The sequence below is a fragment of the Pipistrellus hanaki genome (assembly GCF_964339955.1).
Source record: "Pipistrellus hanaki genome assembly, chromosome: 7".
Lineage (NCBI taxonomy): Eukaryota > Metazoa > Chordata > Mammalia > Chiroptera > Vespertilionidae > Pipistrellus > Pipistrellus hanaki.
Genome location: NC_140509.1, coordinates 62002233 through 62017195, shown reverse-complemented (window position 1 = coordinate 62017195; position 14963 = coordinate 62002233). Strand labels below are relative to the sequence as shown.

The following is a 14963-nucleotide window of genomic DNA, read 5'->3' as shown; positions in this document are numbered from 1 at the left end:
AGGAGCCGGGGAGCTGGAGCGGCGGCGGCCGGCGCACTGGACCTGCCCGGCCTCCCCCTCCTCCTCCTCCTCCTCCTCGGGAGACCGCGCCCCGGGGCGCCCAGCGGCGAGCCGGTTCCCAGGGGGGCGCCACGGAGCGATCCCGCGCCCCACCCTTCCTCCCCGGCCTCCAGCCTCCGCTCCAACAAAGGGGCCGGCCCGCGGGCGGGGAGCGCGGGGTGGAGGAGGAGCGGGAGGGGCGAGCCGCTCGCCCGAAGTTGGGGTGTCGCCCGGCCTGGGCAGCGGAGGGAGAGCGGGCGGCCGCAGCCTGCCGCGGGCGTTCTCCCGCCGCGGGCGAGGGGGAGCCCGGGGCTCCCGAAGCCGATCGGGGGGATCGCCGGGAGCCGCGGCGCCCCCCTGCTTTGGGGTCGTTTCTGCAGACCGAAAACTCTCCGGTGTTTGGCAAACTTGGTGCCTCCGCGCCGGTTCCAGGTTTGCACCGGGACTGTTTTGTTTTTGGCGGAACTACTGCTGGCCAGGAAGATTGCACAAGCCAGGGGCAGTTTTAATCGGGTGTCAAAATTTCTTTTTCCCTTTCGGACCTCGTTTAGGTCTCTACATTTCTTTTTTTTTTTTCTTTCTTTTTTTTGTTTTGTTTTTTTTTTTGTTGTTGAAAGTTGCACCCAGAACTCACACTTGCACACATCCCCCCAGTCTTCCCCCCCCCCCCCTCCCCGCGATTACTACGACTCGAAACACATCCCAACGAGCCCTGGGCCGCCGGGACGCGGCGGCGGCTGGCTGGCGCGGCGGGCGCGGGTCACGGAGCAGGTAAGTGCATGCATTATTGAGGCGCCTCGCTGCGCCGGTAAGGGGACCCAAGCCCCGGGAAGATGGGCCGTGGGCTCCTGGGAGGACGCAGGGCTTCCCTGAGGCTCCTGCGCCCGGGATCCGAGTCCCCAGCTCCTTCTCCAGCCCGAGGCTGCGATGTAACCAACTTTGGCGTCCACTTTCCTGGGGACCCGAGTTCTGCGACGCTAGGGCGGAGCAGAGAAGGACTGAAACTTGGAGCAAGGAGGAGGTCCCATGGGGATCCGTTTAGTAGGGGAAGACCCTCACTCCCCCGACAGGTTCCGGGCTGAGAGTCCCGCATCCGTGCGCCGCGCGGCCAGGGCGCAGGGCCGGTGATCCCCGCCGGGAGGGGACGTGGCCGGTCACACCCGCCCCGGCCGGGGAAGGCGGGGCCGGAGGTGTCCGCTCCGAGAGGGTGGCGTGGTCGGCGGGCCGGGGAGCAGTTCCCAGCCGTCTGCCTGGCAGGAAACGTGTCGGACCTCCGGGCCGGCGCTGCTCGCGAGGGTGGGGCTCCGGAGAGGGGGGCGGTGCGAGGTCCCCACTCTTGGCATCTGCTGCAGCCGGTAAGGTCCTTAATGCCCTACCTTTGGCCCCGGATCCGAGGCTCTGGTTGTCCAAGGCCACTTACAAACCCCCTTCCACCCCCCTCCAAAGCACCGATTTTAGGCTGTGCAACTTTTACAAGGCACGCTGTTAAAGGGGATTCCCCCCCCCCCCCCCCCAACCCCTAGACCTGGAAAGGGACTTGTTCTAGAGAGGGAGAAAATCGTGCCTGACCTCCTAGAGCCCGCGGACCCGAAATTTGTTTTGCAAAGAACGAGAGCCCCGGGTCCAACCTGGCTCTGAGGGCTCCCCTGTCTGGGACGTCCCGGGCCGAGCCTCCCCTTTCCCAGCCACCTGCTCGCCTGGGTCACCAGGGGCTCGCGGGTTAGTTTCCCCAGGGGTATCGGTGGAATCGTAGCTGTGGCCCCGAGGGCAGGAGTTTGTTGAGGGAGTCCCAGGTCCTCTCTCGGGACCTGCCTGGAGCTCCCGCCTCTCGGCCTGGCGACTGCAGCAGCATCCACAGCCTAGTCAGTTGCAGGGCCTCCGGAGGGCGGGTTGGCCGCCAGGCTGGTTGCGGGTGGGCGTGGGGGCCGCCGTCGGCGGGCGGACAGGGCTGCGGGCCGGGCGGAGCTGGAGGAAGGCAAAGCTGCTCCTGGGGGCTTCAGCCTTCAGAGTTCCCAGGTTTACGAAGTCATTCGCCTTATTTATGGGCCCGAGGAGACAGCTCTTTAACTTTCCTTTGGGTGTTTACATGCAATTTATTGCCCTGTAAACAGTATTAATCACTGTAGTGTTCACCTTCCCTTGGAGCACTTGCGAGAGTGAATGGCAGCTCCTGGCGCTGGGTGGTGTCTTTTACTATGGATCCAACCGAGCGGCCGACTCCTTCCCCTGGGTAACTCCAGCTAGGGTTGTGGTCCCCAGTGGGAATGAATGAATACTTTTTTGCCCAAGGATCAGCATCACATTTCCATCAACATCGTACATTGTTGAACGTATTTGGATCCTTACGTTGTGTAATTCCCATGTTATTTTGAAATTAAAGCCTCCCCAGGAAGGCCATCCCCTATCCTTTCACCCCAGCTTGGTTTATGGACACACATGCATGGTTTCAGGTCCATAGGACAGCCAGCCATGTTCCCAGGGAAATGTGGGTGAACCTTGAGTGGAGTGTGTTGGTTTCAGCGAGAAGACCTGGCTAACCTTTGCGAACATCCTTATCAGGGCACAGAAACATAGAGCAATGGTAACAGTACATTACATATAAATAACGGTAACTGGTAACAATAAAGGGAAAGGGCTTAAAACTTCTAAAGCAATACCCCATTCATTTCTTCTGTTTCTCAGCCAGCTGTGTATGGAAGATGGCCTTCCCTCCGTGTCACAGATGTGAAAACGGAGGGCCACTTTAAGGCACATTGTTAGTGATGAAACTTCCATTCTGTCTCCTGACCATCAATTATAAACCACTTCAGCATTTATCGATTTAGAACAGTGGTCCTCAACCTTTCTAATGCCGTGACCCTTTAATACAGTTCTTCATGTTGTGGTGACCCCCAACCATAAAATTATTTTCGTTGCTACTTCATAACTGTAATTTTGCTACTGTTATGAATCGTAATGTAAATATCTGTGTTTTCCGATGGTCTTAGGCTCTACAGCTGTGGTTCTCAGCCTGTGGCTCATGACCATAGGTTGAGAACCATGAGCCAATATTAGTGTGAAAAAGAATTGAAGTCCTGTATAAATAGTCCACTTTTTTTATGGAGTAGGGTAGGTCTCTGGGAAGCTTTGAAGTGAAGACCTTTGGCTAAAACCAGTTATGGAGAGCATTAGAAATACTTCTCAAAGGGAATAGTTACTTTCCGGTTAAGAGAATTTTGTTGGGCAAACTTGATTTTCTGTAATAAAATTTTATATGCATTCCTCTGAACAAAGTTTTTTGGTTTTTGAATATTATAAAATACACTTAAGAATTCAGCAAATCTTAACAGGAATGTACCCCCAGAAGAAAATATAACCACATAATAATACCTAAAGTTTTAACAGTAGTAGAGCAATATAAAAAATATAAAACTTTTTTATGTTCCTAAATTTTGGGAGACTTATGACCCACAATCCACATTTTCCTCCCTACTGAAGAGTAAATTGTTCCTACAACTTTAGGAATATACCACAGTTTTCATCTGCTTCAACTCTTTAATACAAAACTTTTTTTCTAAGATAATTTTGATCTTTTTATTACTATAACACACCCTTTTTCTGACTGATAAGGCTAAAACTATAACAGTTATTACATATTTATATTATTATGAAATAACATGATGTTTCCTTGAATATTACATATCATAAAAATCTTCTCTCTATATAAAAGCCTAAGTGACCCTTATGACCAGTTGACAGAAGGACTGGTTGACTGGTCAGCGGTGCACTGACCACCAGGGGGCAAACATTCAACTCAAGAGCTGCCCCCTGGTGGTTAGTGTGCCGCTCCAATGGGCCCTTATTGGGACTGGGTGAGATGGCCCTGATCAGCCCTGATTGCTGCTCAGGCTGAGGGACCCCACCCATGCACGAATTTGTGCACCGGGCCTCTAGTAATATATAAAATAATAGTACATAAATATACAAAATGAAATATATTATAAAATAACAATACTATATGATGCATCCTTGAGTTAAAAAGTTGAGGTGTCTAATCCTCGCTAGCAGTAAACTCTGGTTCTGATATGTGTTGTAATACTGGTATGTGAATTATCCATTTTTCACAGGTTAATATTTGGATGTGTTGCCTGTTATAGTCCTAATGAAATGATTACTTTATTTAATTTGCATTTGGGGTCTGCTTAAGGGACTCTTAGGAGAGAGCCAGCTGCTGATTGAATTCTGAATCTGTCTGGGTTTTGGGGGACAATGTGTTCCAGAGGTATTAGGGCAATGCAATAGTCTGATATTCTTTTTTTTAAATTTATTTATTTTATTTAAAAAATATATATTTTATTGATTTTTTTACAGAGAGGAAGGGAGAGAGCTAGAGGGCTAGAAACGTCGATGAGAGAGAAACATCGACCAGCTGCCTCTTGCACACCCCCTACCGGGGATGTGCCCACAACCAACGTACATGCCCCTGACCGGAATCGAACCTGGGACCTTTTGGTCCGAAGACCGATGCTCTACCACTGAGCCAAACCGGTTTCGGCAATAGTCTGATATTCTTAAAGAAAAGGTGGCATAAGACCGAATCTTTAGTTCTTTAAATTTCAAAGAAGTTCATGACTAATTAATTACTAAAGATTAATACTATTTTGTTGAATGATATCTGTACCCAGCAGAATTAATATGATGTACCTTCTAAAATGACATAACATATAACTATTCAGATTTATATCTAACTCAAACTATACCTGAGATCAGACCTGTATACCCGACTGCTTTTTGTTATTTCCACGTATATATTTTAGAGGCACCGCAACCTCAGCAAATCCAAACCACTTTCATTATTTCTTCCTGCAGAGGCTTATCCTCCAGAACTCCCCAGCTCAGTGAATGACTCCCCCTCTACTCAATTGTGCAAACCAAATTGGGCGGTCATTTTGTCCCTTAAGTACCCTGAGCCTCTCATATCCAACCAGTTCCCAAATCCTATGCACCTTCTTTTCTTAGTCTTTAAACATCCCACATATCCACCCATTTCTTTCCATTTACCCTGGTTTAGGCCACAAACATTTTCTGTCTGTAATACTACACTAGAAAAATATAAGACTAAACACCCATCTATTCTTCAACTACATTCCCCACTTATCACTTTCCAATATTTCATATGTCTCTCTCTTGCTCTGTGTATGCATGTGTATATTTGTGTACATTTAAACATAGACATATAGATAGACATATACAGACACACATATATGTTATATATATATATATATATATATATATATATATATACACACACAATATATATATATATAAACCTTCTTGAACTTAAGTTGAAGGTGTTATCATGCTTCATTGCTAACTATTTCATCATGCGTCTTCTACAGTCAGACATTTCCTTGCATAAGGACACAACCATTTACCAAAATTAAAGAAATTTAACCCTGATACAATAATATTGTCTAATATATAGCCCGAATTCAGATTTTCCCAAGTTATCCCAAAATGTGTATTTTGAAAATTCTGAATTCAATCAAGGATTACCTGATTAAATTCTTCTCATCTTTTGAAAACATGGCTCAAATGTCACTTCTTCAGGGAAGCCTTCTCTCATTGCCCAGGGCAGGTTAGATTGCCCTGCTCTGTGATGGTGTTATGCTGTGTGTCTCCTTTGTATGTTTGTACATATCAGCATAATTAATTATATACTTAACCACTTAGTCTCTGTAAACTTCATGATGGCAGAGGCTGTGTCTCTTTTTGATAGTCATATCCCCATTCCCAGATCAGTGCCTTATACATAGCAGGCACTGACTAAATATTTCCTGAATAAACGGTGACAATATATAACTGTATATGATTATATGTATTAAATGTGTGAATATCTATTTTTAAAAAATATATTTTATTGATTTTACACAGAGAGGAATTGAGAGGGACAGAGAGTTAGAAACATTGATGGGAGAGAAACATCCACCAGCTGCCTCTTTACTGGGGATGTGCCCGCAACCAAGGTACATGCCCTTGACCGGAATCGAACCCGGGACCTTTCAGTCCGCAGGCTGACGCTCTATCCAGTGAGCCAAACCGGTCTTGGCAAATATCTATTTTTTTTAAGTCCGTATTTTCTCTTTTCTCTTTAGGTATTGATGCCTTAAAAAAAAAAAAAAAGGAGGATTTAGTAAAGTGTTTGGATTTTACTGAAACTCAGCGAAGATGGCCAAGTATGGAGAACACGAGGCCAGGCCTGATGATGGGCAGAATGAGTTCAGTGACATCATTAAGTCCCGATCTGGTAAGTAATGGGAGCCTAAGAAAATGCCAGGTTTATATGCATAAACTACTTAAAAGACATAGGTGTTTGTTTTTTTTTTGGCTTGTGTTGCACTGTTCTTGTGAGACAAATTTCTTTTGAGAAATAGAATTCTGACAAAGGAGTATTATATTATAAAAGGTTACATAGTGTCTCTGACTGTCCTATCTGAATTTCTCAACCCAGTTTGACCTCATCCTGTGCTGACTGGCATTGTTTAGTTACACTGCGACCAGCAGTTGAATGCTGTTCATTTACCAGACTTATCTCCTTGAACATAAAAATATAGCTGGGCATTTTTTTCCCTTTTCAGCCTATTTTGTGAAGTTGAAAGGATTATATGCTTAAAGTAGGAAATACCGTTGTTTCTGGCAGGATGGATCTTCTGTAGTTTTGCTTCGATCACATATGTCCTTATCCCGATTCCTTTCCGTGGCCAGGGGTAGGCCTACAGGTTTCTTAACTCTGCTTCCATCTTTGAAACTTCTTATGAACCTTCTCAAGGCACAGTTTTCACCTATGCAATCTAATAAACCAGACTAAGACAGATGAATGGTTTTTCATCTGAACATTTAAATTAGGGACCTAAGATACCACTCTCCTCCCCAGTCTTTTAATGTAACCAAGCACTTTTCTGCTCTCACTGTTCAAATGAATCAATTGGGGAGATTTTTTTTTTTTTTTTTTTTTTTTTTTTGCAGATGCACTGGTTCTTCTCCCTACGCACTGAATAATAAATTCTGTATTTTTAAAAAGCTTCAAATATGATTTTGAGACAGGCTCTAAGGGAGATATTTTTGAGTAGGCTGGGCTTGTTTGAGCTTTGAAAATTACACAGAACTCTACCCTGGGTGTGAACACTATACTTAAGTAACCTTGAGAGTTAGTCTCAGGCATAAAATTACAACCAGTGTCACTTTAAGATAAAAAAAGGAATATACAGCCTGTTTTGCTCCGTGTATCATGCTTATATTATATTAGGAGCTTATTTCTCAGTACATGAAACTGCAGAAATACGCACTGAAAATCAGCTCTAAATTAATAGACATACACACTTAAGATACACATTTCTTTCTGTGGTACTGGTATTGGTTGATTGGTAAAGATTTTGGTTATAACAGTTTTGGCTCTAAATTTGTAGCAACTGCTGTGGAGCTCGAAGGATCTTTAGGTACATTACAGCTTACTATCCTGTTTTAAACATCTGAGAATGCCTTTTCCTCTAATTTTTTAAAAACATTTTAGTAATATAAAATATTATGCAGGTATAAGAGGTTACTAATATTTTCTTAAAGCGTATAGAATGTGTATCCAGACTATGTAAATGTAACACAGAGGAAAGTGAAAGTGAGACAATTTAACATATCCATGATGGTCATGTTCTATAAATTATAAGGAGATATATTCTTAAATAGTTGTCTGAGTCAACCTCTATTACAGTAAGACCTTTGATATTTATAACTATGTGCTTTAACCATGCACATAAAAAGTAATTGAGCAGTTTCGAAATGCTAAGTATATATGATGAGTACAAATAGCTTCCACACTGTTTTTTTTTTTTTTAAATTAAAAATTATCATTTAGAAAGACTTACCATTCTCATACACTGTTGGGGGACAGTTGGGCAGAAATTATTGTATGTTTTTAACGTGTATACCAACTAGCCCATTAACTCTATTTTTAGAGTTATTTCCTAAAATACACAGAAATGCACAAGCAAGAAGTTGATCACAACATTTTTATAGTAGGAAAAATTGGAAACACCATAAAAATACAGTATTGAAGACTGGTTAAGTCATAAGTTCTAATTAAAAAAGGATGCCATGGACAAAGAATTTTAGGAAATAGTGGTCAGCCTACTTTGTTCATTTAGTGTAGGGCCTCTGAACTAATTGTAGAGAATTTCAGTGGAGTTAATTATGTTAAGTATATTCATAAAGCAGAATAATATACATTCATAATATGTTATTGATATGTATAAATATAAGCATAGAAATGTGTTTTTGACATTGTCAAGTAAAAATATGAATTCAGTTATGTGAAAATTATTTTTTAAAACAATTTAACAGGTTGTACACTACAATGTCAATAGTGTTAACCTTGGCATTTTGGGATTATTATTTCTCTCTTTTTGCTTTTTGTATTTTCCAAAGTTCTTCAATGAGCTTGTATTACTTAGTTCTTATTTTTAAAAACTCTCAAATTGCTTAGAGTGTTTCAATGCCAAGGCTCTGACATTTTTTTTTTTTGCTTGGTGGCACCTACTTCAAAACACATTGAAAAGTTAGCTGTTGCATAGCTGAGATATGAATCACATTCTTTTGGCTGGATTATGTTGCAAGAGCCAGTAGATAAATTTGGATTTGAATGAGCCTGTTAGTCCCAATTCTGCTTTCTGGAAGGCACAGTTTTGATTCTTTTAAGGTAAATATTAGTATACAGTAGTAATGTCTTTTGGTATACCAAAAAAGTACATATTGAATAGGTATTTTTAGTTCAGATTAATTCAAAGGAATCATCCACATATAATGCATTTTTATAAAAAGATTTTTCTGGGACATGTTCTGTACTTAGTTGTTGCTTTCTCATTGTTTTAAAGGGATGTTTTCCGATGGAAGAATTTTGAATCTAATCTGCTTCTCTAGATTTCTTCCTTTTGGAGACTGGATATGAGGGAGGGAGAAAAAGATTCGGTTGGAAAGATTAGGTTGGAAAAAACCAAAGTTGAGAGTAAATTGATCAATTTAATCTCTTGGTTTATCAAGATTCTTCCTTTCTCACTCCTTCCCAAATAAACACACACACACACACACACACACACACACACACACACACACACTGAGTGGCGAGATTTTTATGCGTTCAGAGATCATAATAATCTGGCCACTCAGTGTGTGGCCCCATATATTTCTTTATGGTTTACCACATTTACCTTAGATTTGAATGAACATTAGAAAAGAACTTGAAATAATATGACCTTTAATTATTAAGAGCTTGGGGTGTGGTAAATGTAGACTTGTCTTTTCCTAACTTAAACACACCTATGTCGTTTGTCATCAGTACCTGCATCTTTGACAGCCTGGATTAGTGGGCTTCAGAAAGCTTACCAACTTAGTAAATATTGTGAGAGAGTAGGCCAAGATATAGCGTTGTTTGTTTTTAATGGAAACATATAGCCAACGGAGTCTGTGATGTGTACATTTGTGTTTGGAACATTTTAAACATGAAATAATGCAATGGTTTGGGATGCATGTCAAGTCAAAGAATATGCTCATTGCTACTTCATCCTATCAATAGTTAACACATGTTAAAGCTGATAATATAGAACAAGGCATCCTTTTCTGTTGTTCTCAGTTCTCTTGTGGTTAAGTTTTAACCAAGAGCCTCCTAACCAGAGTAGCTCTCAGGGCTAAAGACAGTGTGTCAGCTGGCTACCTGTGGGGATTTTGACAATCTGGGGATTCGAATCATATGGGAAGGGGCCATTCATTGAATGAGTTAGTCAGGTAAATGCCACATTGTTGAATGATTCAATTCGTTCTTTAAGTACCTTGGGTAGGAAGCCTGCATATAACAATCTTACCCTTTCTTCTCCCACCTTTTGGGATCTAATTGCTGAGAGAATTTCAGAGGCCATCTAACTCGGCCATGCCTGCAAGGTGGTTACCCAGCCTCTGCTTGCTCACCTCCAATGATGGTATCTCATTGGTGATGATGATGAGGAGGATTCTAGCAATTTACATTTTTTGAACACAGACTCTGTGCAGATGTGGTGTCAAGAGTTTCATCCTCACAACTACTGTTTTTACAGATGACAAATGTGAGCCACACAGAAGTAATCGACTGGCCTTCCTTCTAGTTCTCCAAACTGATCTCAGGGCCTTTGCACATCCCTTTTACACCTGTCTTTGTGTGATGGGCTCCTTGTTAGCATCTAGATTTAGACATAAATGCAATGTTTGAGAGAACTTCTTAGATAGATCTTTAGAAAGTAGGTCTCCCTTGCCCAGCTAGAGTGGCTCAGTTGGTTGAGTGTCGCTCTGTGCATTGAATGGCTGCTGGTTAGATTCTTGGTTAGGGCACATACTTGGGTTGAGGTTTTGAGGAAGGCAATCCATCCATATTTCTCTCTCACATTGATGTTCCTCTCTCTCTCTCTCTCTCTCTCTCTCTCTCTCTCTCTCTCTCTCTCTTAGAAGCATGTCCTATTGGCGAGGATTAAAAAGAAAGTAGCTCTCCTGGTTACTCTTTTTTTTTTTTTTTTAATATATTTCATTGATTTTTTACAGAGAGAAAGAGAGAGGGATAGAGAGTTAGACATCGATGAGAGAGAAACATCGATCAGCTGCCTCTTGCACACCCCCTACTGGGGATGTGCCCGCAACCAAAGTACTTGCCCTTGACCAGAATCGAACCTGGGACCTTTCAGTCCGCAGGCCGACGCTCTATCCACTGAGCCAAACCGATTTTGGCTCCTGGTCACTCTTGACTGCATCAGTATATTTAAAATTTCTCTATGTTCTTAACTCTCTTGGAACTCTTCTTGTTTTGTGTATTTATTAATGTACTTCCCACTAAAATTTAATTCCAGAGGTGCAGAGACCAAACTGCTAGCTCATAGTAGGTGAGCAATGTTTATTCGATGAAAAAAGGCTTACAAAGCTAGAAAGTGCCAGACCTGGGATTAGAGCTCAGGAGATCTGATTCCAGAAACCTTGCATTTGACCTCCACATAGTGCTGAGTCTTCTAGTTTACAAGGTCGTTTTTTTTGTTGCTTGTGGAATTCTTTTTCATTGGGAGCTTAAATCTGTTGCTTACAAAGTTTTCACAGTATGAGTTGGATTTATACATGCCTCTGCCTCTTCCTTTATGGTGACCAAGGTCGGGACTCCAGGCTGTGAGGGAAAGCCTTCGTGGGCCCCCAGTGGTCATCGTAGTGCTGCCAAGGGAGGGCCGAATTGTAGGAGACACGACCTGCTGCTCCAGACCTGCCCTGGCCTTCCCTGGCTCTGGTCTTTGTCATTCTCTGTCAAGAGTTAGCAAAGGGGAAAATACCAGAGGACAGGCAGTCCTCTGGGTAGAAGGTAGAGAAACTGATCATCTGTTTCTGACGTGAATTCTCCCTTCTCTTTTCTTCCGACTGCTGCTCAAGGCTTTTCACTGGCTGGTGAGAAAAGGTAGAGGATTTCAGATGCACTGCGATTTGGCACAGTTTAAGTCCTGGTCTGATGCCCAGATGGGTATCTGTGGGTTGAAAGAGTTGGTAAGAGGTGGGGGGAGGGAGAAGGGAGGAAAGAGAGGCCAGGGAAATAAAAAGAAAGTGAATTATTTAAGATGGAATATTATACCTGGTCACATTTACTGCAGGCCTTCTAAAAAGATGCCATATTTGCGATGTAGTAAGCTTGCTTTAGCAAGATGCAGTTTTATGAAAATTAGGAGGGAGATTATCGTGTTTGTTTATCTTTCAGAAGCCTTTCTTTAGGAAGGACAGTGGTTAAGTTGTATTTAGGGAGTCACTGGTCTGGTTTTCTCTTTTTCTTAATAATAATAAAAAAAAATAACAGTGTGGGAATTTTTCTAAAGAGCTTAAGGGACTGTAAAAATTAGTGTGTTTTTTCTTTTCTTTTTCTTTCTTTTTCTTTTTTTTTTTTTTTCCCCTGAAGCTTTGCATGGCTGGAATACCTGTGCTCTGAAGGAAGGTCTTTGAATGGGTTTGGTTTTTTTCCATGAGCCCTGGGGATTTGTGGTGAGGGACAAGTAACCCTGATGGAAATTCAACTCTGACAGAGCTGAGCAGCTCTTCTCGTTATGCCTGTAACATCTTCTCCGTGTTGTTTCCTCATTGTGCTGAAACAGTGCAATCATAGAAAAGTTTTCTGTATTGATGTGACTCCCCTGACTTGGGACTATGGTTGTGAAAGGTTGGTAGGTGATCCATACGTGATCAGAAAATGTGAATTGCTGAGAATGTTCTAGGCAGGGAAAGTACATTAATTCTACAGACAGAAAGGAAAACTCAATTTTATTGAACCTTCGTTGAGGTCAGACATTCGAACTACATGCTGATATGATGGTTTTCAGGGAACAAGGGAACATGTAAGGTCATCGAAGCAGTTGTAAATATTAGGTAAAGTTTAATCGTGAAAGGATACGCAGGTGGTTTCAGATGTATTGGCTTGACGACCCCCCTAATCCTCCGCTGAAGCTGTGTGTGGAGGCAAAGGTGATTGCTATATTATTATTTTTGTATACCATAACTGTATAATAATAAGCACACTCAATTTGGTATTTAGAATGTGAGTGGGCGTGGGTTTTTAAATACACGTGTATTTATTCTCAAAATGCTGGTCTGTGAGCTGAGAAATCTAGTTCAGACCCAGCCTTTTCACTTTTGCTTCTTCTGCCCCTGGGTGTGCCCGTGCCAGCTGCCGGAGGCTTGCAGGCACCTTTTGCATAGCCAAATGCCGAGGTTGATTGCAGCTGGTGGGGCTCTGTCTCAGAAGCCTGTGCTCCTGGCCTAGGGGATGGAGGGATTGTTTGTATGTGCTCACTTGGCAGCTATGCTTAAAGTTGGGGGTGGTAAGACCTTGCATCAGTTTAGAGAATTCAGTTTCTTTAAGAAAAATCAATTCTGTCCATTATAGCCATCAAGCTCAAAGTGTAAAGAGTGAGAATAACATCTCATAGGTGAATATTTTCAAGTGAACTTTTCTTCGTGGGTGGGTGGCCAGTTAGTTGTTACGATTTCCGTCTAGTTCAGTAACTCTTACATTTAATTATGAAGCAAATTGTTGTGAAAGGGAAGAAGAGAACACATAATCACATTTCTGATGTAGCAGCGGAATCCATTAAAAAAATATCACATTGTGTCTCTAAAGTGGTGCAACTGTGCAATAAATACGGTGCTGTAATTGAAAATGTATTATCTGTTTAGATCTTTTCTAATTCATGATGTTAATACTTGCAAATTTCCTCTATTCTTTTTTCTTTTTAAAAAAATCTTTATTGTTGAGATATCCACCCCCCATGTCCTCCTCTAGCTGGTTCCCGCCCTGCCCCAGGCCTTTGCCACCCTATTGTGTCCATAGGTAATGCATATATGCATATAAGATCTTTGTTTAATCTCTCCCCACCCCCACCCCCCTTCCCTCTGAGAATCATCAGTCTGCTCCATTTCCATGCCTCTGATTCTATTTTATTCACCAGTCTATTCTGTTCATTAGATTTCTTATTTGTTTATTTTGAGTTTTAGATTCAGTTGTTGATAGGTGTGTATTTGCTGCCATTTTGTTGTTACATGTTTCTTTGTCTCTGCATTTTGGCTGCTTCCCTGTGTTTGTTTCTATGTATTGGGTAGAGCTGCTGTTTCCTTGAGTTGGTAGAGTGGCCTTGTGTAGTACAGTCTTTTTGTAGTCGGTGTCTCTGGGAGGAATAGACCTCCAGGCCAATTGGCTGTGGGGACAAACTGGGACTACAGTGGGAGAGCTGCTGTGTAGGAAACACCCATATGGAGCAGGACTTGTTTCACTGGGGCTTTGGTGCTCACTGAGTCTGCCCATTGAGTGTGTCGCTTATGGATGTGTAGAGCTGTAATCTGGTATGTTCTGATACTGACCACTGGGTACACTAGCTCTTGGGTCTCTTGGGAGGTGCAAAGTCAGCCACTACCTGGGGCCACTCTGCAGGAGCTACAGAGAGATCTTCAGATTTCTCTCTCAGGTTTGGAAGTGCCCAGATGAGGCCCAGCTCTGAAGCAAGGCAGGCTGGTGCTGATGCTGTGACTTGGGCCTTTTATTGACAGGTTTGGGGCTCCTTGACCCAGCTGAAGCTTGTTTAAGATATTTTAGCCTGAGCAAGGACAGACCATTGATATGCAAAAGCTGTTGCACACAGCTTGGGTGGGGTTGTAAATTGGATGAGGCGGGGGTCTTAGGGAATCACCAGGGTGGGGCAAATAGAAATGGCTGCCACTCAGCCCTGTCACTGGGGAGGTTCCAGCACAGGAACAATGATCCCTATGAGCACCTCCGTCTGGGAGAAAGCCACCCCCAAGTTCCTGCCCCGATACGGGACAATCCAGTTCCTCTTTGTATGTGTCTGTGATTCCCCAGAACCTCGTTCTGGTGCTGGAGCTTAGAGGAAGCAGGACCGTGTAAGTTCAGTTTGTGGTGCTGGCCTTTAAAGAGGAACAGCTGGGTCTCCAGCAGCCTCTGTGTCACTGAGCCCCAATTCACACTGGTTTTACAGCCTGTCATTTCTCCAGCTCTGGGACCTTGAGCTGGGGATCTGGTGTGGGGCTGGGACCCCTTGCTCCTTCAGGTGGCCTCCGCAGAGATGATCTCCCTCCCTATTAAAAAAGCGGCCCCATGGGTGCCATACCATCCTGTTTCGGGTCTCCACACCTCTTACCAGTCTCAGTGTACTTCTTTACTTCTCTAGTTGTAGGACTTCCATTCAGCCAGCTATCCAGCGGTTTTGGATGATGGTTGTTCTGTATTTTAGTTGTAATTTTGATGGGGTTGTGGGAGATGGCGAGTACAGGCATTTACCTAAGCCGCCATCTTCAAATCCCCCATTCCTTTTTCTTTTTAAGATTTTGCTATTGTGCTTCAGTAT

General features: G+C 43.2%; 1 protein-coding gene across 2 annotated transcripts in view; it reads left to right on the top strand.

Moving 5' to 3' along the window:
* Positions 1–249: 249 nt before the first annotated feature.
* Positions 250–14963, top strand: part of UTRN (utrophin) — a gene marked incomplete at its 3' end in the record, with an annotated part of 411728 nt that continues 397014 nt past the window's right edge. The window contains exons 1-2 of one of the 2 annotated variants that reach the window (XM_084889907.1): positions 250–810; positions 6174–6325. In XM_084889907.1, coding sequence (XP_084746033.1) covers positions 6247–6325 — 79 coding nt within the window. In that variant the 5' untranslated portion in view covers positions 250–810; positions 6174–6246. Of the gene's footprint in view, positions 815–6173; positions 6326–14963 lie in introns of both variants that reach the window. The other variant, XM_084889908.1, reaches the window with a different exon arrangement.